The sequence below is a fragment of the Gavia stellata genome, chromosome 20, assembly GCF_030936135.1.
Source record: "Gavia stellata isolate bGavSte3 chromosome 20, bGavSte3.hap2, whole genome shotgun sequence".
Lineage (NCBI taxonomy): Eukaryota > Metazoa > Chordata > Aves > Gaviiformes > Gaviidae > Gavia > Gavia stellata.
In genome coordinates, this window is record NC_082613.1 from 10686023 (window position 1) to 10713673 (window position 27651).

Genomic DNA, 27651 nt, shown 5'->3' on the forward strand with positions numbered 1-27651 from the left:
CCCTCCACTCGTTACTCCCTCCCTCCAAACCCCACTCACCTGGGAAAGGAGCCAAAGCTCAGCTACGTCTCCTTCTCCCCGTCTCCCCCACACTCAGGCTCTGGCCGCCATTTTCCTCGCTGCCTAGATTTAAATAGGAACCAGCCTCCCCGAGAGGAGCCACCGGGCGGCGCAAGGCATTGTGGGACCTGTAGTACGGCCCCGCGCGGGCGCTCATGGGATCCGCCCCGTCCGCGCGGGGCATCACGGTACTTGTAGTACCCGCTTAGGCCCGACCGTTTTCTGAGCCACCGCTCCCAGCGGCCCCTGCGGCCGCCGCCCAATCCGGGCGGCCTGGGGCGCTGCCCGTTTTCCCCGCCGCGGCCCGGTGGCTGGCGGCCGGCGGGGGCTCAGCCTGGCCACTGGTCGTCGGTATCGCCGCTGGTTTCCAGCGCTGTCCCCAGAAAGGCAGTCCCAAATGGGGTCGAGGAAGCGGTCCCGTGGGAAGCTCCCCGTGCCAGGCCCCCCTGCAGTGTGCCCAGCCGTGCCGCTCACAGAGGCCCGTCGGTTAAACGCGAGGCTGGCACTCGCCGTGCCCGGTATCCAGCACTGCAGCTGTGAGTGGTCCACGGAGAGTCACACCAATACAGTATTGAATAATGAGCGGTTTATATGCATGAAGGATTAGAATAGAATAAAGTTCCAGCCCTGCACATGGCATTCAATTGCAACACTGAGGTGAAAGTTGCAGCTGAACAATGTTTGTGGAGCATTTGCTACACCAAGCACCCTTTTTTCCATTTCAATTAAAAAAAAGTATACTAAAGTGAATGTTTAATTGAAATTGAAACAGGTTGGGATAAAAGAAAGAACATAAATAGCTTCAGTTACTCTCCAAGTACGTGTCAAAGATGGTTTTCAAACAAACTCACAATAGCAGTTCACTTGCCATCGGTAGAAAGGCAAGGCAAGGATACGAAGGACTGCAGACTTACAGGATACAACCTTCCCATGCCACGGTTTGCTATTTATAATATATACTATTTATAATAAACTTTTTTAGAACTTCACAGGCTAAAACAGGGTGTGTGCAGAACACAGTACACCTCAGTTTTAGGTACTCATAAAGCAGCCATATAAAAGTGCTCTTTTTATTTTGAAAATTTATGAAGTGTTAAGTGATGAAAATGCATGGACTTAAGTCCTGCCAAGCTATTCATACAGAGCTCATTACAGGACCATAGCCACAATTAGTATTTAAGATGGATAGACAAGTAAACCCATTAAGTACAACTTCCAGTAATTCCCAAATAAAAAAAAAAAAATGCCAAACTAGTGTTGGGCACCTATGAGCAAGTTACTGGTACAACATGAGCCTCCAGTTACCTCTGAAACGAGCATTACAAACAAAAAAAGTCCAGAGGTAAAAGAAATTCAAATACATCAAGTTCTGGAAAAACAAGCTCCACCTTAGATTTTACCTTGCAGTTACACTACACAAGAACTTACCACTTACAAACGTCTGTTTGTACTTATGAACTCAGATTTAGCCAACTGGTAGAGAGAGATTCCCACAACAGAGAAGAGTTCATGTTGTCAGGGTACCTTAAGAGGGATGAGGTCCTGTTGCATTTCCTGAAAGCGTGAGGTCTGCTGTTGAATGATTCCACTTCTTCCATTCCAGGTAATCTTTTTCTGCAGGTTGTTCTCTTCTTCCACTATGAGTTATAACAGAGCATTTATCAGGGCAAAAAACAGAGGAGGTATGCAGGGAGGAATAGGTTAATGAGAGGCAGCAGTAACACTGGAGTTTGGTTATGTTGTGGGTTTTTTATTTGGGCAAACTGCACATTATTCGTATTTCCTTCATTTAGACAATAAGGTCTTCAAATTACACTTACATCTATGACACCTTAGACTCAAGACTGATACAGAACTTCAAGTGTCAAGAGTACAAGTATTGTGCATCTTTTTTTTTGCTTTTAACCTTTGGTTTCTGTTATAGCAATTATAAACAGATAACTTCAAAGTTAGCTCTAACTTTGTAAAATGAAGGATACAGTGATAAAGTGCTTTCATTTTTCATTGATATGTGATGCTCTACAAAAATTACCAAGACCCCTCCAAAATTTTTGTACTTGTCTTAAAAGCTGATCATAGTAAATGTAGTTGTAGAACATTTAATATTTTTATCTATTTGCTCCACCTGCTGGTACATATTCCTTGTAAAGCACTCTTTAGAAGCCTAAATGTATTAAAAATTTGGCCAAAGATACGAACAGGAGACATACTTGACTTTAAACTGAATTTATGTAACATACTAATTAAACCCAATCTGATCCCAACATTTTCTCAGTCAAAAAAGGCCAATGGAAGCACAGACGTAGGGAAACGTGACCCATAGCTCACTTTTTGGATACTGCCATTCACTTTTATTGTGATAACTCAAGTCATCATTTTTCATCATCTATTCTTCTCCAAAAAATGTTTTCTCTTCCACATGGGCATCTCTTTACATAACTGATTCGTCTCCTGAATTTTCCAAGATCAATTTCTGTTTGGACAATTAGTGCAAGAGAAACATAGAATCATTTAGATTGGAAAAGAACTTTAAGATCATCAAGTCCAACCGTAAACCTAACCCTGCTAAGTCCACCACTAAACCATGTCCCAAAGCGCCTCATCCACACGTCTTTCAAATACCTCCAGGGATGGTGACTCAACCACCTCCCTGGACAGCCCATTCCATTGTCTGATAACCCTTTCAGTGAAGTTTTTCCTAATATCCGGCCTGAACCTCCACTGGCACAACTTGAGCCCATTTCCTCTTGTCCTGTCACTTGGGAGAAGAGACCAACACCCACCGCTCTACAACCCCCTTTCAGGTAACTGTAGAGAGCGATAAGGTCTCCCCTCAGCCTCCTCTTCTCCAGGCTGAACAACCCCAGCTCCCTCAGCCGCTCCTCATCAGACTTGTGCTCCAGACCCCTCACCAGCTTCGTCGCCCTTCTCTGGACACGCTCCAGCACCTCAATGTCTTTCTTGTAGTGAGGGGCCCAAAACTGAACACAGCATTCGAGGTGCGGCCTCACCAGCGCCGAGTACAGAGGCACGATCACCTCCCTGTTCCTGCTGGCCACACTGTTTCTGATACAGGCCAGGATGCCGTTGGCCTTCTTGGCCACCTGGGCACACTGCTGGCTCATATTCAGCCGGCTGTCGATCAACACCCCCAGGTCCTTTTCTGCAGGAGAGCTTTCCAGCCACTCGTCCCCAAGCCTGTAGCGTTGCATGAGGTTGTTGTGACCCAAGTGCAGGACCCGGCACTTGGCCCTGTTGAACCTCATAATTGGCCTTGGCCCATCGATCCAGCCTGTCCAGACCCCTCTGCAGAGCCTTCCTACCCTCGAGCAGATCAACACTCCCGCCCAACTTGGTGTCGCCTAGCATCCCATTTCTTCAGCCCATTTAATTGTTCTCTGCTTAGAGATATTAAAAAAAAAAAGGCACTATGATCAACAAGCACTCTTTATAAGAAATTTTACATGAGCTTAGATTTCTTTCCATTCCATCTATTGATAGGAATTTTTTAAAATATGTTTTACAAGGAAATAGTAACAACATCCCCATTAAAAAAAAAACAGCAAACAAAAAAACCACCCCACACATCAGTTCTAGGCTATGACACTTTTCCAATAATACTCCGGACAGAAGTAGCTTTCCATCCCTTCTTCCCTTCCCAAATTAGAAACAGACAACACAAAAGAGAACAACCTTCTTTACTCCCCCAAACGTAAAATCCATTCCTCCCCCCACAAATCTTTGGCATTGGATTTTTTTATATTCCAAAAAAGCTTTATTTATTTTATATTTAACTAGATTAAGCAGAACTAAGGTTTGTCACATTACCACCAGGTTTTCCGGGGCTGAACTGGCACTTTTTGATGATCACAGAATTTTAACTTGCTTTAACTTTTTTTTTTTTCTGTACACTAAGTAATAGTTTGCGGCAGATTGATTGCAGACTGCTTGACTGGAGTTGGTGAGAATATCTGGTGTACAAAAGACTCTGAAATTACCATATGGACTTCACAGGGACTGAAAAGAAAAGTTGTTCTGGCATTGACTAAGAAGCAAAGAAAAGCAACACTGATATGAAATGGGTAAAAGTGCTGAAGAACTAGAGTATATTTTGATTTTTATTTTTTTAAAATAAATCCAAAGTACATACATACCTTCTTCCTAGACTAGCAATCCGGTTTGTGTGGCTAATCTGTCTAACTGACCAGACTATCAAGAGTAACAGGTTTAGCATAATAATAATAAAACAGGTTATTTAATGGCAAAAAAGGAAATAAAAAATAGAGTAAAATGAGATGCATCAGAAATAAATCATTAGAGAACAATATATATTTTTGTTTAAATGGAGAAAGTTTTCTTTAGCAATATCTTATCAAGTGAATAATCAGAACTTTACATACACTGAAAACATGGCTCTTCTGCTATGGATTATTGAGTATACATTAAAGAGTCAACAAATCCTCATGTAAAACAGTATAAAACAAAACACGTAAAACAAACTAGTGTTTCAGCAAAGTACTTCATGATATTTTCAGCAACCTTTCACTAAACCATAATTTCAGCTTCTACAATGATTAAATTATATTTATGTGAATTCATTTTTCATAATGCATTTTTAAAAAACAATACATTTCAACACTAACTGTTTAACCAGAAAAAGGACAGACAAATCAAATAACTGAAAAGAAAATACATCTTAAGTGTATCTGTTGCAATCAGGCAGTCATACATTAGTTAATGTAATTTGGAGTATGTTGCTGGTTCCACTGAGAGAGTAACTGTATATAAGAATTTTACGGGATAATTGTAACAAAAGAAACGTTACAACAATATTAGTTTGTAAACATTTCTCTCTTGCTCACCGTCAGTAAATTGATAAGCTCAGTTCCAGCTACTGAGGCTTAAAGCTAAGCATCTAAAATTTCACAATTTACAATATGAGTGTTGTTTTACCTATTTCTTTAACTACTAGAATTTTTTTCTGGTAAAAGTCAACATTCATATGATTTAAGAAAGGCAGTACATATGTGCTTTCAATTTAAGTAGATGCAGCACCCCATTTTAACAATAAGAAACAAACATAGATGAAACATTGCCTCCTTCATCCCAATTCATTTATCAACAAAATAGCGAAACTAATTATTTACAGAGTTAGATAGCATTCAACAAGACTGAGCATTTAGAAAATCTAGCATTTTTCAGAACTTGTTTAAAACTCCAGCTCCCAGACAACATCCTGCATGATGTTGTCTGGACATACAGATTTGTAACATAAGCTTTTCTGCACTGCCTAAAAGATGCCCTTCCTTTTATCTTTAAAGGAATAATCAGGCAATAAAACAACTCTTAGATACCCACTAGGAGGAAAGGAAGGTTAAAAGTAAGAGAACCTAATTTTGGTTTCCCAAAGGAGATGCATAATAATATTTTATATTTTGATGTGCACATGACTACTTGTAAAGGACCTCTGACATATGAAGTAAGTTTACAATTCGATTGTGACAAGATACAACATACAGTTGCTCTGAAAGTCTTATGATTCACATAAATTAAAGTCTTAAAATAAATTTAAGAAGAGCTTAATAGGATCATTCATTACAATATTACATCACTAAGGAACATGCCTCAACATCTGTGCTGACAGATTTTATGCAACTTCAGCAAAGGCTACATGGTTGAAACAGGAAGAAATCAGTCTCTAATTTGATTATTACTTCATGTGACATTCATAATATTGAAAAAAGTGAGAAATACAATCAGCTTACTTCTCAAAAGAGACAAAGCTATATTAAAATAAAACAACAAAAAATCCCACCCAAACAACAACAACAAAAAATCCACAAAACAAACCCCACCAAACACAACCCTAACATGCCACAATCTTTACCCTAGACCTCAAGCATAGGCCTTCTGACTTGTCTGTTTCATGGCACTTTGTACCTGTGTTTCTAAGACTTTTGAAGATCCCCTGTGACATAAACATGACTTTGCAGTACTCTTGCTACCCTTGGCTTAGATTTAGCTTTAATTATGTCTCATTCGGCTAAGCACTTCTGTATGAAAATTCTACTGTGCATTTTGTTTTATTGACTTCATAACAAGATGCCTGGATTGACCTCAGATCTTGCTATGACATGAGAGGTTTAGAATTGGTTTAAGTATTTGGTTACAGAAAAGTAATCTCAAAGTATTAGACATTTTTGGCAATGTTTCTGAAAGCTGCAATTTGAAAGAAGTTGTGAAGCACTTGGGAATTCATAGTTGATGACCTATGCCTCACACATTCCCTATTAAATATTGTGCTTAACACATGAAACAATCCCTGAATGTGGCACTTTTTTTTCTAACCATGGAACAAACCAAGAAATTTTAATTTAAACACTGTAAAAGGAGTTTAAAAAGTAGTTGCAGAGATAAGCTCAGAATCCTCTTAGTCTTGTAAAGTTAAAAAAGGAAGAAGTTGCTTAAAATACATCTAAGCAAGTACTCCTGTGAAATTGTTTTCACCTGAGTTCTACTTTCCTGACTCCTCATTCCCACTCAACCAGAAAGAAAAAATATGACCTTCATCATCATCTGATTTAACAACTACTTCACATTTCAGCTTTCACAGCCAACGCTAATAAGCAAGCCAATGAAAAACAAACAAAAATCATAAGAATCACTGCCTTAATTCACTTCTAAAAGCATATACACTTGCTTTTTTGTTAATGAACTAGTTGTTATGCCAATCTGCTCATTTTCTTTACTTGTCAATTCAGTGGAACTATCTTCACATCTGTAAAGTAATTACACTGAAATTTGCAGGAACAGTGTTTTAAATAAATTAAAACAGACTTTTTGTTGCAATCAGTTTTCTGAAACATCTTCATAATAACAAGCCTAGAACTAATTTAATGCATTTGGTGTTACTGTAAGTATGTATCCAAATATTTAATATATAGGCAATGATGTTCAATTGAAAAAAAATTAATCATGTTGTAAGGAGATTCTTACATCAAATATATGTGTACAAGGAATACAATAGTAGCTATACATATACTTGCATTGTGTTTGTATTTTTAAAATAATAAATTAAATAAAATATCTGTAAAGAAAAAAGATCAAGCTTCTTTGATATGGCCATCACGAGAGACATGCGATAAGAATATTCAAGAGTGTAATCACTTTATTCAAGTGGCAGTATTAGGAACATACTTTCTGATAATACTGAAAGAAAAGAAAATCTTTTAAGTTCAAAATTGTCTAGTTTTATGTGCCTATAATTAGATACCGGCACCTAAACCGCTACCTGGATTCACTTTTGAAAGCCTGGTAACTTAGCTGTGCACAAATTGAAATCTACAGGGACTGTAAGCTTACAGTTGCAGTATACACCAAAGAAAACATCGTCTTGTGAGCAGCATGCTGAGAAAGACTTGAAGGCTAAACAAATATCACCCAAACTGCTCAAAAGACGATACTTTTACCGAACGAGGCATTCATTATTATATAATTTCATTAAAAACATTAGCAAATAGATTCTACTTCCATGGTAAACATTTTCAGTAGAAAGTTACAGGCTTACGTGAATTAATATAATATTCCTACAATCTATTTACACAGAGAGAAAGTTATGGCAAATAAGAAAGTGAGTTCATGAAACTTTTCCAACATTGAGATACCAGCCTCAGATCTATGAGGGTTACTTACAAAAATACCATTAATCTTTTTATAATACAATCATATTAATATTAAAATCATATCCAGATAAAGTGTTCACATAAGGAGCAAATTAATACTTCCATAGACATAAAACCCTTGAGTCAGACTAAAATAAATTATCATCTACCGATTAAGAAAAAAAGCCTTTAGGTTATGCTTGGTGAAAAATTCATTGCAATATTGTTTGAGCACCTCCCTTGAACATCTGAGTAGACTCAGAAGTTTAAGACATGTCAGTTATAAATTAAAGGAAAAAAAAAAAAACAGTTGAGGAAAAAAAAATCCGGCACGTGATTGCAAGCATGAAATACTGGCTCTTTAGAAATATTTGGAAGTTTTGTCTTTTATTTCTAAAGAACTAAGATTATACTACAGATTAATCGGCTACTTTTCTTCCCACTGCCCCATCCATACAAGACAGTACAATCCACTGCACAATCCAACAGGCAATCTAGCATTTTTCCCAAGGCACATAACTTGCATCTTTAGTAAAGATTAGTCTCACCTTTATACTGAAAGGTTAGTGATGTCCTGTCTGAATTTGCCCTCTCTCTAAATCCGTAATTTTTAAGGAGAAATCAGGTATAGAACACTTTTGCTTTTTTACCAGGCTACTTCAGATATACTTCTTACCCCATGTAAGATGGATAAAAAAATTTTTGGGGAGGGAAGAGGGTGAGGAACTAGACAGACATGGTAAGATCTTTTTGGTACAGAATTTTGATTTTGTAAAAACAAATGAATAGACAGATAACTTAGATTTAGACAGCCTTCCGAAGTATCTGTAATGGAAATATTACAGAAATGTAGTAACTTCTGATCACAGAACCAGAAGTTCAAAGAGATTCATCTGTTTTCATTGTTAAAGCTAAGTGAAATTTGGAGATGACTACTGGATTAAGGTAGATCAAAGACTATCTTGTAATAAATGTAAGGTTATTAACAAAAATATTTTAAAAATATAACCTGATAGTGTCCATTCAAATAGTAAGACATCCAAATAATAGCTCTGCAGTGTCAATTTTTTTAAATCAGTCTTCTGTCAAATGTTGTCTTCTGATACTAGCTTGTATTCTCATACTAGTTTTGATCTTGTTCTTGGCAATGCTCCATCTTCTAATTTTGCTGCTCCATTGACAAAGTTAGCATTAATTTTAAATTCAAGTACAGTAAACAAATACAATTTTGCTTCACATGAAAAAATATAGAAACTAGACCAGGAAAATAAAAAAAAAAAAATCCAAAAAGCTTAAGTATTTGCTTCAGTTGAAATTAACTTGGACTCAGGTACATAAAACATTTAAGAACTTTGACTGTACAAAGTTGATATGAACAGGAATCAGACAAAAGTTGCTTCTAAGTCTAGTGTCCTGTCTCCAAGAGTGACAGATGCTTCATGAGGAGCATTAGAAATAGGGCAACCTACCAACACAATTTCTTCCTGAGGTCTAACTTGCATTTACACCATTGTTTTATTAGCCACTGACAGACTGAACCCCAGGAATTAAGTCTCAATCCATACTTTTGCAGAAATTACTTCTACAAATTCTCTGTATTTTATATCCTTCTTGTGTTTGTTTCAAACATGCTACTACATTAAAATTGTCTATTCTTATGTTATGAGAACTAGCAAACAGTAATTTGCTATTTACCTGCACAAAATCACTTAGAACTCTATAGTGTCTCCTATCAGACATTTTTTGAGCCAGCTGGTATTTAGTGTCTCCCCTTACCATCATCTTTTTCTGTATCTTTCTGGCAATAGTCTAAGTCTTTTCAGATGGGGTCATCAACATGGCATACAATTCTTGGGATGTAGATACAGACACAGATTTATACAATGGATAGTACATTCTAGCTGAGGAGTTTTGGGGTTTTTGTTTTTATTGCAACAAGGAATTGACCTGATGTTTGCAGGGAAAAAAACATTGATTTCAAGTCTTTCATGAGACAAATGCTAGTTTGAAGTCCATTGTTGCATATGTATAAACTATGTTTCCTTTTCCCTCCCTCCATAATATGTGTTATTTTGAGTAGTTTAGAAATTTAGGAATTGTATTGCAAATTAGGAATTTGCCATTTTTTGCTTATTCCATGTTTGCAAGATCTTTCTGTAACTCTGTTGTAAAATTCAGAATAATTTTGTTTTATTCATAGATTTTGTTTATTTATGAATATGTCAGCACAGAAACTTGTTGGGCCCTGTTGGTAAGCTCTCTTCAGAGTGCCAATTGACCATTCTTAGTTAATCAGTAATTACGCAAAATATAAGTATTAATCAATGTCCCTTCTTCTGTGACATCTTAGTTTAACCAGGATCTCAGTTTAGTAGTTCTCCCTTATTTCTTAAAATGTTTACTGATTCCTTAGGATTTTTTTTTTTTCCTATTATACAGCATTCTTAGTATTGCACCAGTAAGGTATGTGCTATCCTAGACAGTTTGCCATTTCACGCTTACTAGCTTCATCTGTCATTATCTTAAGAAGATCAGGCCACAGCATGAAGAGAAGCTGCAACAGGACAGATGGAACAAAGCAGTATATGAAGGATTTATGGTACACTTAACTTCTAGTCCTTCTTTTACCTATTAAATCTGAACTTTATCATTTTGGCTACGTAACTCTCCACACCTAACAAGCTCAAATATATATTCTTTTCCTATACTGTTGGGATCCTATGCAAATCATGCCTAACCACTGTACAGACATATTAACTGCAAGCGAGTCTGAATTCTCATCTTAAGAGCTGGAAGATAAGAGGAATCTATTTACCTTCAAGACTAAAGAAATTACTGATGGCTACTGCCTGCAACTAAACTACTGGCTTCAGCAGAACCCAAGCTCTCCTTCAGAATATGTCTACAAGTGTGAATACTTTTGTAATTAGAAATAAGATAAACAAGGTGCAACATCTTTCCACATATGCAATCAGAGAGGTATAATGCCTGTGCTATTCTCTGTTTTACCCAATTGAAGCAAACATGAAGTCAAACTACAGTATCACTTCTGCTATTCCAAACTGTAATCACCTTGGGAACTTAAGAATTGCACTAATTTCATAAAACAATAAAGAAAAACAATGAAGTTATTTATCTGGAAAGTAGAGAAGGATCTGCAAGACTGGAGAAAGGAAAAAGAAAAAAGCATCTGCAACTACATTCAGAGCAGAAAGGCTGCTCTGGAATGATAAAGAAATACAATGTTGTTATGAGCACCATCATGGTCTAGAATCTTCCAATTGGTTTCAACTAATGCTGACTCAGCTAGTAATCTCTGAATATGAAGAGCTTCAACCCCTCTTAGTAGAAACTAATACATAAAGGCCAACTTCAGAAAGAGCACCAGCCTGTGGTAAAATTGCCAAGAAACTGCATTTTTCAAAGCTCTACCTAAATCTCAGAAGTGATCCCCAATCTTTCATCCATAACTCTACCCAGTGTTTTAGATATATGCTAACAGGAATATGAAATTTCACTCTACCGAATCTTCATAACTCCCATTTAACTCATTTTATTGATATAACATTGGAATTGGGAAATTATACAACGTCATTTAATTAAAAGCCTTTCTCCATTAGTTGTCCTTTGCCAGCTACTATGATGCTCCTTTGGAGTCCTTTTTCAGTGGGTTTGACATGCTATACATGATGTGTTTTTACACAGAAGAACAAACTTAATTTTAATGGCCTGAAACATAACAGAAGCAGGATTTATGAAATACAGTAGGGATTTTGGATGATACTTTTTTTTTCTGATATTAAATAAAAAAAAATTAGCAGCATTGTAAAACAATGATTTAAAATGGGAAGAATACCCTGGAGTCATTAAGCCCAGTTTCATTAAATATTCCTTGCATTTAGATTAACATAGAGTTCAGTGAATAATCCTGAAGATTACCCAGGGCTAACACTTAATACAGTTAGCACTCCATGTGCTGTCCTGTTAGCACTATGGAATTAGAGAAGAACATGTTCTAAGGTTTGAAGAAGCTATAGTATTATCTATACTCTCTGCATGTCAAAAGATAGATGGTTTTGCTCTTTTACAGAAAGGAAAGATACAAGATGATACATCTCGTATAAAAACATTTGGCCTAGAAACAAGTTAAAAAATTACACCACTGACCTCTGTTTGGTTCCCTTTTTGTTCGTTTGTTCTTTGTGTTAGTTATTTTTTTCTTTGGAATCTGGTTCTTAACATGTTCTCTCCATTTCTTCAGCTGAAAAATTATAAATTTCCACATCATCCAGGCCTGTGTTAGACAAACAGCACCCAGGCAGCCAATCCTAATAAGATTTGAGATTTTGGAGACAGTTAGATAAAAAGTTTCAGTTAACCATTAACAGACTGCAAATCTGTACCCATTTTATTTTTTCTCCAAAAGTCTACTATCGAAACAATTAAAATCTTCATACCATGGGAAACCAGATGTATCAGAAGGCTTTACCCAAGACAAGATGTGTCACACAAGAAGTGAACGAAAATAGTATGTAAGTATATTTCTAGAAGCAATCATGTTTATCAAGGAGTTACAACCACAGCTTTCAATAGCTGATAGGAAATTGTGCCATTGAGTCCCTTCTGCTAAGCAATCTATGAATGAGAAATCATGTAGATTCAAAATCCCTCCCACACACTTGATTACAGGCATTAAGTTATAAGGGTAAATGTTAGAGCGATGAGCTTATGCTGAAAAAGTAATAAAATTTGAAAATTAATAAGAAAGAATAAAAAGATATACAAAACAAATTTAGAAAGGCACCAAACATAATTATTTTAAAAAATTTTATTATTAATATTGCCAAATGATACTATGTCCAGTATATACATAGGGAAAAAAAAAGCTTAAAGAGATGATTATCCCAGGCTTTTTGGATAATTATCAACAATTAATTAAAAAAAAGTGTTTATTCCCCCCCCACACACCTTCCCCATAAATTCTGTTCTACTACTTTTGTGAAAAGAAGATAGAAAAGAGAACAAAATCTCCCTTTCCTTAAATACTCAAGAGGAAAACATCACCCAGGGAAATTCTTCAAAACACATTATCATCCTGGATTGTTTTATTAAAAGATATTTTGAAATGCCACATTATACAAGCATGAATGTCTACTAGCCTTGTTATACCTCACAGGGAGTACATTGAAGTTTCCATCTGCTATGGCAAAACCTGGATTCTCTACTCTTGCCAGACCAAATCCAAATGTGAGGACTGATAAAGTTAGGGTCAAAAGACGCACCATTACGAAAAGTAAAGCCCAAATGGTAAATCTGAAAACAAAATAATGAAATTAATGTGCTTTCTCCTTTTAGCCCATTTCTTTTCAACAAGTCCAATGTACAAGGAACTTTTCATTAAAATTCTCTCAGCAATAATAGGGAAATGTCCATGGAGGGGACCAATAATTACAGAAAAACTTGGTCATCTGCAACCATTCAGTCCTGCCTCATTACACAATCTTTTGACTAGAAAGCACAATGAAGTAAAAAGATACATCTCAAGTTGGCATTCATGCTGCAAGCCATTTATAAGTAATGGTGATGCTATAAAGCCAGAAAACTGATGCTAAAGGTATAATATAAATCTATTAAACAGTTTGAAGATCAAGACAATATATGTAATTTCTAACAGCCAGACGTTTATAGGACAAGAAGGGAAGGTAATCAGATAGCTAATAAGTAACAAATGACAGTTATTTCACTTTATAGCTAACAGATAAAGATGCCATCCTGCAGATTTTCAGCATCTTGAAGTTTTTGCTATAGGATGTGGCAAAAAAACCCCCTGAAGAACAGTTTTATTAAGCTGACAACAATTAATTTAGAAAATTGGTATTATTACTGCCATTACATAAAGATTTCTAAAAGAAAAAGACTTCCTATCATGTGACTGATGAATGGATAAAAAAAGACACTACCACTGTGGAAAAAAGTATCTTCCCAAAATTTCCATTATTAAAAAAAATAAAAATCAAACTTAATTGATTTCAAACTTAAAGACAACGGACTTCAGATCTCTCACAGTACAAGCAAGACTGCTTAAAAAGCAACTCTCTTCACACCATCCTCCAAAAAAAGATTTTGAGAAAAGCTACAATGTCTGGATGTAGAACTGTATGAAGAAACAGTAAGTTCTGAGCTAGGAAAAACACCTAGTATTTGACATTGTGTTGTTTCTACAGTTTACATTATAAGTCCTACATACAATAGAAATAAAATTCCCCAAATACTTCTGCAATTCATCAGCTATGAAAACCAATTTTCCTTTCCAGTTATTTAAACTGTGGTAATATTGCACATGGGATAACTGTTTTCCAGCCAAAGAAAGACATAGTTGCTTATCTGACCATTAGAGTCAGGAAAATATGTTCTCCTAATCAGTATATTTAGCCTTCATGCTTTTGGATGACATATAATGAAAAGCAGGTAAGCTCATAGCTCCAAAAGCCTCACAATTAAATATGATATACAAGTGAAAGATAAGCTAACTTTCCCTATATGCATCAGTAAACACTGATTTTTTGCAAAGAACATTCAGCATACCTATTTAAAATGTTAGCTTTATGGAGCAACACAAATGAATCTTGTGGAAAGACCAGAAAGAGCAACAGCATTACACTGCCTCAAGGGACACTGCCTATATACAAGGGATTGCACGAAAGAAAGCAAGGTGTTCTCTTCCAGCTGGGCAGTCACTCAGAAAAGTAAGAAAAAAGAGACAAGAACACATGAACGGGACAAGGCTGCTTTATTAAACTGGAACCTCCAAAAGCCTTCGCATTCAAATAGTGAAATGTATCCAATCCTTCCTAGCATGCCTTACAGTTAGTATCTCAGTTCCTCATCTCCTTCCACTCTCAAATGCATTACTTTTATACCCATTAATTCTCAGAATAGTTGAGAATCTTACTCAAGATATGTGTAATCGAAGACATCTTATCAACTACACGTTTTGAGACATTACCTTCTCTGTTGTATTTTCTTTCTCACCTTACCAAAAGGAGAGAGACCTGCAAGAACTTACAGGGAATGCTGCTTTTATTACTTCTTCAACTATCTGTTTTTGAAAACAAGTGTCCCTCCATACAAACATTTATGAACATTTAAGCAAACAGGCAACTTACAGAATCAGAAGCCAATACATAGCTATCCGAGATGGGACTTTAGCAAAAGCGTCAGCAAAACCTTATGATGGTCATGAAGTGGTGTATTTGCTTCCTTGACTCTATTTAATGACAATAACTTGCTTGTGAATTCAAAGCAGGTAATGGTGGACATTGAACAAGTGATGTTTGCTACCTGAGTACTTTTACATACATGCAAATTCATTTATATGCAATTACTAAGCAACGTTCTGAATTTTAATTAATACACGCAAGATTTACCCTTTTTGCTTGTTTTCATCACTGAAGTAGAAAAGACGAGAGGCATGAAAAATGAGTTCCACTAGATAGTGAGGTACCATCAGAATTAGCCCCAAATGCTGCAAACTATAAAACAGAAAAGTTAGAAATTTTAATGAAATTATGAAGAAAATAAATCTATCTATTCAAAATGGACATGCAAATACTTACTTTAATATATAGGCACCAGAGATATGAGCAATGTAAAGGCAAATATAACATAGTTGCCTTGGAATATCTTCCTAAAATTAGAGAAATTATAATACATGCTGTTACAGCTTAACTAGATTGCCCAAAGAAAAATCGTATCATTCATTAGGTTTGATTATTTTTCACACTTCTGTATGAATTTCTGGAAAGACTATCTGAATCAAAAACTACAGACCACCTAGACTAAATTAGATAGGAAATGCAAGCAATTAACATACATAAATAGTATATAAATAACTGAATATACAAGTATGACTATGTAGATATTTATAGAGTTAATATAAACAAAAATACCTATTCTTTCCAACTATTCATATTAATATTTAATTAACTGTACTGACAACTTCTCTCCATACCTTTCGGATCTTTTGGAAGTATAGCTTCGGCAGTGCATGAAGCCAATAGGCTATCTGGCAAATATAGAAGAATTTTACCTGAAAACTAAACAATAATTCAGGTTAAGAAAACACAAGATGATGAGTTTTCAAGCTTTCAATGGAATAAAATCTTGTATCTCATGTTACCTTAAATTAATTCATTCTTATGAAATAAAATCTTGTATCTCATGTTACCTTAAAGTAATTCATTCTTACTCATTATAGTTTATGATTCCTAAATCACAAGAACTGCAAATACAAAACAACTCTGTGGTGTCAGTTTTTTGAATTAGCATCCATAATCTTCTTGATAGCAAGTTCTGAATCACCTTTTGAGACAGTAGGAAAGAAAAAACACCAATAAACCCAACACACAGAAACAGTTTATCCTGTGAGCAGTGGAACTCCCTTCCTAAAAAAAGTGTATTATCCCCCTTCCCTCTATCACACACGCTGGGGAAAAAAAAAAAATGGGGGGAGGGGACCAGACAAACAACACAATTTTATAAGTCATCTTAATTAAACAAAAGAAAAAGAAAAAAATCAAGCTATAAATCCCCTCTAATTTGAAAATTCAGTCTCCAAAAAACATGTTTCTTTAGTGTGAAAGAGTTCAGCAGTCCTATTATACATCCTATCTTGCAAACACTTTAACTCAGCTACCATGATTAAGTTAAAGAAAGGTAAGAACACATCTAAGTGTCTCTTGGATAGATGTTCAATTAATCAAAAACTACCTTTGGATAAAACAGCTGGCAGTTTTCAAACAGAAGAAAGTATTTTCATCTAGTTGTCACTCTTATAAGGTACCAATGTCACTACCTTATCAGTGGTTCCCTAAAATTTGTGGTGGTTAAATATTCAGTGATTAGAAGTACCAGATTTTTTCAAATTGAAAATAGAACACTTACAGCATACGAGAATGGGGATAATCATTCCAGAGTAAGGTTGGGTTCATCATGAATTCTTCCTAAAGAAAAAAGGCCATTGATTTAAGGACCTTCTTAATACTTTAAGTCTATTTTTTAATTAAAAACAGCAAATAGAGTGACTTACTTACTGCATTCAAAATACTTGCTCCCCATACAAATGAAAACAAGTAGAAAAATGCCAGCTGTCCCGATTCATTGAATTTGCTGTGCTTTGTTTTTGACAAATGCAGACGTCTATTAATTTTCTAGAAACAAAAAGCAGATCAATAAATGTAATTTCTAAAACAAGATAGCTATTTGGGAGTTGGTGTTCACTCCTGAGGTTTTTTTTTTCCAATTTTTTTTTTCCCCTTCCCAAATCTCCCATTCCTAAGTCAAAATACGTAGCTCCCACCATTTAAGACCTCGATCAGCACTTCGTATAACAATTAGCTTCAATAAGATTTGCCGCTATGGTAAAGTTCACATGGAAAATATTCAGCAGATGTATTCATACAACTTTTTTTTCCCCCCCATAATCACAGTCATATTGCTAAATTTTTCAAATCTCTTTGCACACTTAAAAACCATTTGAGCTTCTGTGGCTCAGATGACCTATTTGTGAACACATTCCAAGACCATTCAATAATAGATGGTCTTCACAATGGCTTTAACAAATTCATTTTACTTTGCAGCTGAGTTGGTGTAAAAGAGCACACAATGAAGTTTAAGCTCCTTCTTTGAGGCAAAGCTCAACTGACAAACAGAAATCTACCACGGCAGTAATTTTCATTTTTGATCTTCTGAATGTATCTTATGAATCTAACGCAGCAGACCTCATTCAAAGATATTTTGAGTAGGGCATGAACATTTAATGTCTGTTTTTACAGAACAATATAAGTTATATTGATTGAAATAAAGATTTAGCAGTTTATACCATTAATAAATTGAGGAAATATCACTATAAAAATATCACAGATTCATTTAGGTTGGAAAAGACCCTTAAGATCAAGTCCAACCCTTACCATAACACTACCAAGTCCACCACTAAACCAAAGTCTATTTGCATTTTAGTCAAAGAACAAAAGGATTGATCATAATACAGCTTCTAAATGCTAAACTGTTCCTTGTACGATGGCTTACACTTACCTTGAAGAAAAACTGTAAGCAACTGATGGCTAAAAATAACATGTTTATTAAAGTAAATTATATCCCAGTAATAAACTTACATCTAATATGTACTGCTGGATTACAGCATGCAGATTAATAGCTACAAGCATGTAGAAGAAGATTGTGGCAATGTCTTTTGGACCATAGTCATAAAAATGAAATTGCTCACTGTTGTCACCTAAAAAAAAGAAAAGGTGTATTATTACATTCCCATGAAGGACTACTTTGTGCAACTGAGAAAGGGCAGCATTGCCCTTTCAACAACAAAGTGACCATTGTTTTCGGAAGTTATGTTAAATTGATACAGGATACTAGTTATAAGTTTTATGTTTTTGAAAATTACTTTTTATGCCCAATTAGATAACTTGGATCTTCTTTTCTTTCAATACAATGATATAATTATAAGCCTAGAATGCACTATTGAGAGCAGTATACACTGAGCTGTAGCTTCAATCCATTTCTTCTACCTGGGCCATCAAAAAAGAAAAAAAAGAAAGAAAGAAAAAGAGAAAAAGGAAAAAAACCCCCAAACATAAACCCACAACACACCAACACTCTATCCTCTATACTTTGGTAGACACCAAATGAGATTCCATCTTAAGAAGCATGACTATATGTAGGAAAAAAGAAACTATATAGTGAGGATAGTATCCCTAGTGGTTCAACACATTGGTAAGTAACAACTTCCCCAGAATTAGTAATGTGTTCCTATAAATCAAAAAACAAAATTGAGGACAAAAAAACCCAAACAAAAACAGAAACAAAAAACCCCCAACCCCTAACATTCTCACTGTTACAAAAATACTTCAAATGTTTGTATTTACCATGTTTAAGCATGGGAGAACTTACAAATGAAATTTTTAAAAGCTTGTAGACCTAAGGAAGCCTTATTTTGTAGGGATGTCTCTCCTTTGGCCCACAAACACCCATTACAACAACCTCACTTTTCTTCATGCATCTGAGACACTGCAATGGAAAAGAAAGAACTTGTACTACAACTAATCAAGAGCCATGCTTATCCTGATTTACAGGCTAGCATGCCTAACATTTACATTTCTCTGCTTTCACTTGAGAGGGCATTAATTTGGATGTCTCATATATATAGCCACCACTTTTCATAAACATCAAAGAATTTTGTTATCTTTAAGACTTCTAGCCTTTGTCAAAGTCTGTTTGTGTTGTCCAAATGCAAAACAACAGAAACACAGACAAACAGCTTTTTTTTCCTAGAAGAAACTAGGCTAGAAGGTGTCAAGAAAGCGATTACTGCTTCCTTTAATATGAATAGTACATTAAGGTCCTAATGCACAGGACATTCATATAACTAAGATGTCCTATTTCTGTGTTTGAAAGCAGCTGGTCATATAATCAATGAACAAGTAATTGCATAGCAAATGCTCTTTCTGCCTGGTCCCTAGCACTGTTTTTCAAAATGGGCCTTCACTAGTAATATATTCATTGTTTTCAGAGGGCCAGAGTTGAGACCTCAAAATTGCTTGTGCAGAACTGACCCACACCTCCTATTAAAACTAAAGGAAGCTATACCTTGTTCATGCCACTGTATGTATGTATATATACATACACACACATGCATGCACCAAACACTATGAAGAAGTCACATGACAGGCATCTTGGTAACTGACACATAGATTTTCCTTTTGTCTCCGCTATAGGAGATTTATACTTGATGCTGCTCAAATATCAGTAAAAGTCCACTGACTCTGTACACATCAAGTGTTCAACATTAAACATCTCAGGAATCATCTGCAAAAAATTATATATATTCATTACTGCCAGCAAGGTTGATCAATGCATTATTTTGAACACATTAAATGCAGTCAGAGTGCTACATTATTTGAAACAGTTGCAGCACAGAGGTCTCAAGTTTGGAAGTCGAGATTAGAACAAAAGTCGTAGGTTTTGCTAATTTCTCTGGATCTTAGTTCCCAATCTGGAATAATTCTACCACAGTACCCATTTTTTCCAAGACATTGTGCAAATTAATTCCTGGAAAGAATTCGAAGTTATCAATACTATTAAGAAAGATTAAGTTACCAAATAAGGAAATTCCACTAGCTGCTTACCACTCTTGTATATAGTACAGCAGGCACAAAAGATTTAAAAAACAAAATATTTTTTGGGAAAAAAAGAATCAGTACTTTCTCCCTGTGTTATTTAAAAGCCTGATTGAATCAGCAACATCAGTTACTTGAGAATAATAATGTGATATTTTTTAAATATAAACAACAAATCCATTGGTAATGACATAAGAAAACATTAATAAGCAACATATATAAGTTTACCAAAATATTCTGTTACTTGATAACTCCTGTTGATTCTATCAAAAACTGGAAAGAATGCATGCTTTTCACATTAAAATGCAAATCAGTAGCAGTGTTAACTATGGGAAAAATAACCCAGTATTATTCACAAGCAACAGAGGAAACACTAGAATGTTTTAGTGAATATAGTATTAGCAAATCCAAAGCAGACAGACAAATATGAGAGTTCTACTATATTATAAAAGTGAATTGAAGTCTTGAGGGGAAAAAAGAGTAATTTTTAATAGCTGAGCTCTTACATTACAAGAAAAAAAATAGATTTGATTTAATCTCACCAGTGGTATAGGTGACATTGTACTGCACAGCAATAAAGATGATGGCGTACTTGGCTGGGACCTGAAATTCAAAAAGAAACAAGAAAAAAGTATCAGATTTTTCAAACAAGCTGGACTATAAACACCCAAAACTAGAAGATTATGCCATCAACAAACACTCTCCCACACATGATTTAAATCAAAGAGGTCCCAAAAGTGTTATTCATCTCCCACAAATGTGGAGGCTCACCTTGTTGCAAATCCTTTTACATTTGCTGTATAGGGTCAGGACTTGAATTATGTCCTTTTAGCTAAGGATCAAATTACTCACTGTTCTACTAAATAACATTTTAAAGTGTTTAGAAGTGTAAATGGCTTTCATTTATTTCAAAAGTTAAAAGACGCCCTGAATTAAATCAGATGGAAAGTTTCACCTAACTTTGCAAGATAGTGAAAAAGCAATGTTCTGGCTAAGTGTCCATACAGAGTATTCAAAACATCTTAGTAGAATTATAAGATTCATCAATTTCTTGTATGATAAATGAAGCATTTTCTAAAAATTACAGTACAATCAAAGTAACCAATGGTATACTTTTATGTTACTTTCTCTCCAGTAGCAAAACTAGTTTGTTTTTTTTTAAAAACAAACAAACAAAAACATCTCACTTTCAGCCATCCCTACCTCTTCAAAATGTCTTCCCATTCCCATGCTGCAGTATATTCAGCCCTTAACTGTAACAATGGAACTGTTTATGATGTGGATTACTGTATGACCCTACAACCAAACAGTAAGAGGTAAATATGTTTGCTTAGTTTAAGCTGAAAACATTTTATTATCTGATTTGCACAACTTCAAAAACAAACAGTTGTCCTGATGTAACTGAAAGAGTGGTAAGCTATAACAGTGATATAAGTGGGAAAGAAACCCCAAACCTGGTTCCTTTGCAGCAAAAAAAAGAAAAAAGCAATATGGAATTATGGAAATATGGAATTATAACACTGCCAATAGCAAGTACATGTATTATGTTTGCAAGCACTCGGTTATCTAGTTCATAAATCAGAGAAGTACAACAGGCATAATCTGAAAGCGGATGTAAAAAAAAAACCATTCTTGTATCTTTCATGCTTTCTCTTAAACTGATCTTCATAGCTATGACTTAAAACAAAGAAATACAAACTAAAAAAAGAAAGCTATTTTCCTCAGATGTTACACCATTTAATTTGTGAAAGTGTAACTAAAAACATTCAGGAGCATATGAAACAAGCATTAATTTACCCAGCTACAAAGTAAGCAAGAGGCACAACAATGCAAAAGAAGTTCCTCTGCAACAAGAAAAAGGAGGGGAAGGCAGATTGCTTCAGTACACCGAGAGTGCACCTGTGAAATTAAGCAGTAGAGGAGTCATAATACTGAAGAGTGCTTTTAAGAGGAAGTCTCATTAAGGAAAATGAAAGTGCCCATTTTTCTGGCGTACAAAATTGACTTTCAGACGCTGCAGTTCTATGAACAATTTAACTTTTTGTAAGCCAGCACTACCATCAAAAGGAGCAATCCTTTCTCTTCACTACCAGTTGCTTCTTGTCTCTGTCCCACACTTGTGCCATCAGAAGTAGTGATGCGGTGAATTGGACAGGAAAATTATACAATTTAAAACTGACCCAGCAAAACAGGAGGGAGGAGAACACCCTATTAATTTTAACACAGATGAATTTCCTGATATACTGCACTTCTCAGCTATAGAAGTTCTTTTGAGTGCTTGATGAGGTGAATAAGCAGCCAGAGCATCAATACCAACTTAAAATGTTCATGGTATGAGAGGGTGAAGAATTCATTGCCAACTGCTCCTGGAAAGACAGGGAAAATACAGATTTTTACATAGGTATCAATGTCATCAGCACCTAACTAAACCAAACATGCTTGCTTTCAGCAAGTCATCACTCAGGACCCACAGCAACAGTCTCCCTTGTAGAAGGGCATTCAGACAGCACCATATAACTTCAAGCAGACCCCTTCAGTAGGGAGCTTTCCTGACAATAAGCTTTTTTTTTACGCTCTTTGAGAGAAAAGAGTGGTAAGAATCTTTGCTAGAGCCCAGCAAGTTAGCTTTTCTGTTTGTCCATGAAACACACAACATAATACTACAAGTGTTTCACTTTGCTGGAAGTATGGGAGCCCTGTTTAAGTGGTATTCTGTGGCAAGATAGCCACAGATACAAAGATGATGTAAATTGTTCTAGGAAGAAAGAAATTGTATGAAACTCTGAGATGATACTAAAAGCTTAAAAAGAACCATAAATACTAAAAGAAAGGTTTCTTTAGAAGACAAGACCCACTTTGTTGTCAAGAAATGGAGTAGGATTGGGCACATAAAAGACTGTAAATATTCTTGGAGAAGGAAGAAGAAAAAAAAAATAACAGTTAACACACCAAAATTTAGCTGCCACTTTTCAGTATGTGATAATCAGAGTGAATCTCCCTACACACATCTATAGACCTCACAATAAGCAGCAAAGTTAAGGTATGGAAAAGTACAATTAAGGTGGATAAACAACCTTGCATGTAAGAATTCCCCTTAAAGAAATTCTCACAATTGAATTTATGATATTCTAATGCTCATTTGTAATTTTAACATACTTATTGGTTTTCAGATGGTCTCACTGATACGGGCAATTGAATGCCACCTAGAAAAGAAAACCCTGTATTCGCTATAGTACTATGTAAGCCCAAGCAAATAATTCAATAAATAGTCAACTGTGGAAAGTTTCATTTACACATTCTTTATTTTATTACTGTATAACTTATGGTACCATGGGATAGATTTGAAAATCTGTCATTAACAGATGCATCTGAAATCACAGTAAGCATAAAAAGCTGTGAAAAGCACTGATTAAAAAAAAAGTTGCCCTTCAGTGCTTCAAACTTAAAACCTAAAAATAATTTCACTTTAATACAGAGAGGAAATCAAGACCAAAAGAAAATAGACATAACAGCTGTGTAGGCAAGTTCAGTAACACTTACAAAGCACTCAATATAGAATCATGATAAATGTCACCAAAATTTACTGGAAACACATCAGTAGTTCTGTCTGTTTGGCAGACTGGATTGTCCATTATCAAGATGGTATAACACCTAGACAGTAAACAACAGAAATAGAAATCTCATTCAAATAACTCCAATATACTTTTCTGCAGTGAATAAGGCAGAGGTGTAATACAGAGGTTTACCTGTTACATAGCACCACTGTTCCTCTGCATAATAAATGAAAGGTGTCTCAATCAAAAAAGTAATTTTTACATTAAAAAGGAGATGTGGATATTTAAATTATACAATAAGTATAATAGTATATATTCAAAGAGGCACAATAAAAGCATATCACAAGCTACACTAGAGTCTAGTCTGCATTTGAACTTTTAGAATTATGCTGACTAGGAATGAGATAATTTGCTAATTATTCTTGGGTGTAACTAGATGGAACTCCAGAAAACATACTTTTTTTTTTAAACAGCAAAAAGACACAGAATGATATCTGTTTAAAAGTACCACGTATGAAGATACATAAAAAGTTCCATTTGGGATCCCAAACTGGGTTTACTTTATCCCAGGTGCAGACATTTACTTTCTTTCTTAAAGCTTTTACCACCTGAGTTGTGAAGCCCCTGGGTATTTTTTTACCCCAAGATTGAGTTCTGCATTTGATGTATTAACTTTTAGGATATATTCCTCCATAGATGACACAACTTACTATACCTCAACACTGCATGTGTCCACCATTTAGAAGGCAATTATCCGACCATCACAATTGCTTTCTCTACTTTATTTTTGTCCCATATCCTCAATGTTTTCAGAAGTGGGTCAAGATATATATGAAAAAAAGGACAGAATATCTACACGTAAGTATTTTATCCCAGAATTTAACAGTACTTTTAATTGTAAATTATCTGATTTTTAATCTTATCCAACTGATGGAAAATGTTGAAATATTTCAGTAAAGTATTTAAGTTGTCTATCCAGAATTTAAACTCTTATTTACCAAGCCTTATCCCATACTCAACACCAACATAAAATATTCATGTAACAACACACACACACCAGGCTTTTGTCCCAAAAGTGGGAAAAAGATGCCTAAGAGAGGTGCCTAATCCATCACCTCAGAAACTAATAAGCAGCTTGCACATGGAAATAAACTTTATGATAACTTTCAAGTACAAAGGCAAAGAGGAATTCAGAAGTTAGGCTGAGACTGTCTAATCTCACATTTTTCTTCATATTATCTATCACTAGGAAGCTGAGCCAACGACAGCAATAGACTGAGCAGTGGCGCAAAAGGGTAACTAGCAGTTTTTAGCTACCATCTGGTTAAGCATGTTTAAAACAACAGAGACTGAAATCCTCTTTATAACAGCGTTCCTAACTGCTTTAACACGTGGACTTTTGAAGGGGGGGGGGGGGGGGGGGAGAAAAGTAAACAGACACAACAAAGAAACGTAAAACGACTCTGCTTTAAACAGGGGGGCTTGAGGAGATTTATAGCTCAGGAGAGCGGAACTGAGTAAAAGGGAGCTTACGGGAGGGTGCTAGGAATGAAACATATGCAGAAATGAAAGAAAACCAGATGAGACGAGAAGAGAGCAGCAATCTGACAAGAGGATAAGAGAGAATGTTGCATAGTGAGAGCAGGAGCTGGCAAAGACAACTCAGTGGAGAAGGCACTGAGGAGTATGTGAGCTGCGGCATGACAGGGAGAAATAAAACTTGCTGCACTCGAAGGAAACCGAGACATGGAGCGGTGGGTGTCCAGGCAGGGTGTCACGGAGTTAGGCCTCAGGGTAGAGAAGAAACAGGGACATAACCCTGCAGGGAAGAAGGGAAAAGGCAGACAGAGCCGGAGCGGATGGGGCAGAGCCGCTTGGCAGCGAGGTTAAAACGAACAGGAGGGATGTACTGGGGAAGCTCCAGAGCGGGAAGCCAAGGGCGCCGCGGCTGCCCACAGCAGGACCAGGTGCTGCTGGGCTCGGCAACCACCCGCGCCCTCGCCCCACCCAGTACCTCAAACATAAGCACCAGCAAGAGGCCCACCACCAGGCAGGACGCGGTATCCGCATGGTTCTGAATGACGAACTCGTGGCTTAGCACCGCCGGCCTCTTATTTTTCCTGCGGAGCCCCATAGCGGTGACAGTTCCTGGGCAGCCCCACTGAGGAGAGTGACACCTCTACCTGCTCCTCAACAGCCTTCACCTCACTCACAGAAAACACCGCCGGCCCAAAAGGCTCACCCCCTCCCGAGTTTCGGCCAATCAAACTTAAGAGGCTTTACGATTGGCAGTCCTGGTTAACTAATCGTTAGACGGCCTGGAAGAGCGGTTTCTAAGGAGGCGGTGCTTCGGAGGCAATTGAGCCCTTGCGGCGGGAGACTGAGTCCGATATGAGTGACATGGGCCCCTGCCAATCCCATATGCGGGTGGGTGGGGCTTACTCAGAAGGCCGCCGTGGACCTTAGTGGGTGGGGTTTGGTTCGTGCTGGAGGCGGGCTGGGTGCTGAGGGGGTTCCCGCCGGCACAGGCTCAGTGGAGCGGGCACTCTTGGTTCGGTCTGGCCCGACCCGGCCGCTGTGGAGGTTGTGCTCGCCGCAGCTCCGGTGGCGGCCAGGTAGCTCTGTTCTCCTAAAGCCTACGAGGCACGTTGGTCTGCTCCCCTGAGGAGTCCCAGGACTGCGGCCCGTCTAGGTGGTGGGAAGTGGCTCCTCATCATCCCCTTCTAGAGTTGAGTCGTGCTCCCTCACCTACAGCTAGACAAAAGCGGAAAAGTTGTTGAGGAACTCCCGTTTTCTTTTTTTCCCTTTAAAATGGAGAGAAAGGGGATTTAGAGTGCTTTAAAGTCCTAAAAATGTGGACATTTAGCTATCTGCTGGCTCTAGCTGGAATTCAGGGGGAAAACCATACCAATTTATCAAAAAAAGGTCAATGAAGGAAAGGGTGAAGGCCAGAGGGTGGCATGGCATCGCAGAGAGCAGGTTTGGAAGAGAAAATAAAAATTGGGCTCCATCTGGCAACCGAGTGTCTCCCCTGCTGTGCTGGGCCTGGCCTCAGCTGATTCCAGTGAGGAGAGGATCTGCCTGCGTCCAGCTGTCAAACAGGACCTAAAATCCAGTTCAGCTGCGAACTAGTTTTGTTGCCTGTTGATTATTAAATATTTAATGCTCACTGAAGCTATTTTTTAATATGACTGTATTTGCTTTCTGTTAAACATTTTGCTTAGTTGTTGAGTTTGGCTATGCTCGTACTCCTTTTCCCACCCTTATTTTGAGTTTCAAGCTAATATATTCAGGAACTGTATTTTACATTTGAAATTAAGACTTGCTGCAGAGCACAGGTGCTATTTGGGACATTAATTTGGGAAGCAACTGCTATGCATGTTCTTTTTCTCAGCTGAAAAGAGGAATTAAAAATAAAATACTTATAGTAAGTTGTTTACAAATCATGTCTGGGTTTTTTTGTGAAAAAGAAACAATACAATTGAAAGAATTTCATAATTGTTTAGCATAATTACTGTTTCTCTTCTCTTTTTTTGAAGTTACAAAAATAATCCTGCCTGAGAATTAATTGTGATTCAAAACAGTTTTGTTTCTTCTTGGAAAACGTTAAAGAAAGGGGCAACTAATGCTGAATAGAAATGGAAACCAAGAAACAGGAACTGGAATGTCATTTTGTAATCCAAAATATACTAATCTGATACAATTTATACCATTCTTTCTGTACCATATGAGAGTGAACAAGCTCGTTTAGATTTTTTATTGGCTGGGAATATGGTTCTCTAGAAGATCCGTAGTGTAGGGCTTTAAGAATTGTTCTATGTCTGTATATCTTCTACATTTGTAGCTTTGTAAATAATTTTACTTTCAGTGTAAACTTCAGCTCTTATACTTGCTTAAGTTCCAAACAAATAACATTGAGTTTTTATTTTGAAACAAAACTTAAGCAATTTAGGAGCAGATAACTTCTATGATTTGTTACTCGCTTACATAGATGCATGTTTTCTTTAGGACAAGGTAAGATTTAATACATTACTTAGATTTAAGATTCATAATTAATCTAGTCATTGCACTATCTTAGCAAAATTAATCTTGAGCCAGATTTGCTAGCTATAAGACTTGAAGATTTAGACCATGAGATACAATGAGACAATCAAATATGATGATTTATAGGAAGAGTAAACTAGTGTT

At 36.5% G+C, this 27651-nt stretch overlaps 1 protein-coding gene across 1 annotated transcript; it reads right to left on the reverse strand.

The window, feature by feature from the left end:
• Positions 1-243: 243 nt before the first annotated feature.
• Positions 244-25597, reverse strand: LOC104261945 (translocating chain-associated membrane protein 1). Its single transcript, XM_059827419.1, has 12 exons — positions 25478-25597; positions 20452-20512; positions 17894-18012; positions 16814-16930; positions 16665-16723; positions 15733-15817; positions 15338-15408; positions 15149-15253; positions 12891-13034; positions 11889-12049; positions 1585-1697; positions 244-594 (listed from the first exon to the last, which is right to left on the reverse strand). The coding sequence occupies exons 1-12, from the start codon at positions 25595-25597 to the stop codon at positions 244-246; spliced, it is 1506 nt and encodes a 501-aa protein (XP_059683402.1).
• Positions 25598-27651: the final 2054 nt, after the last annotated feature.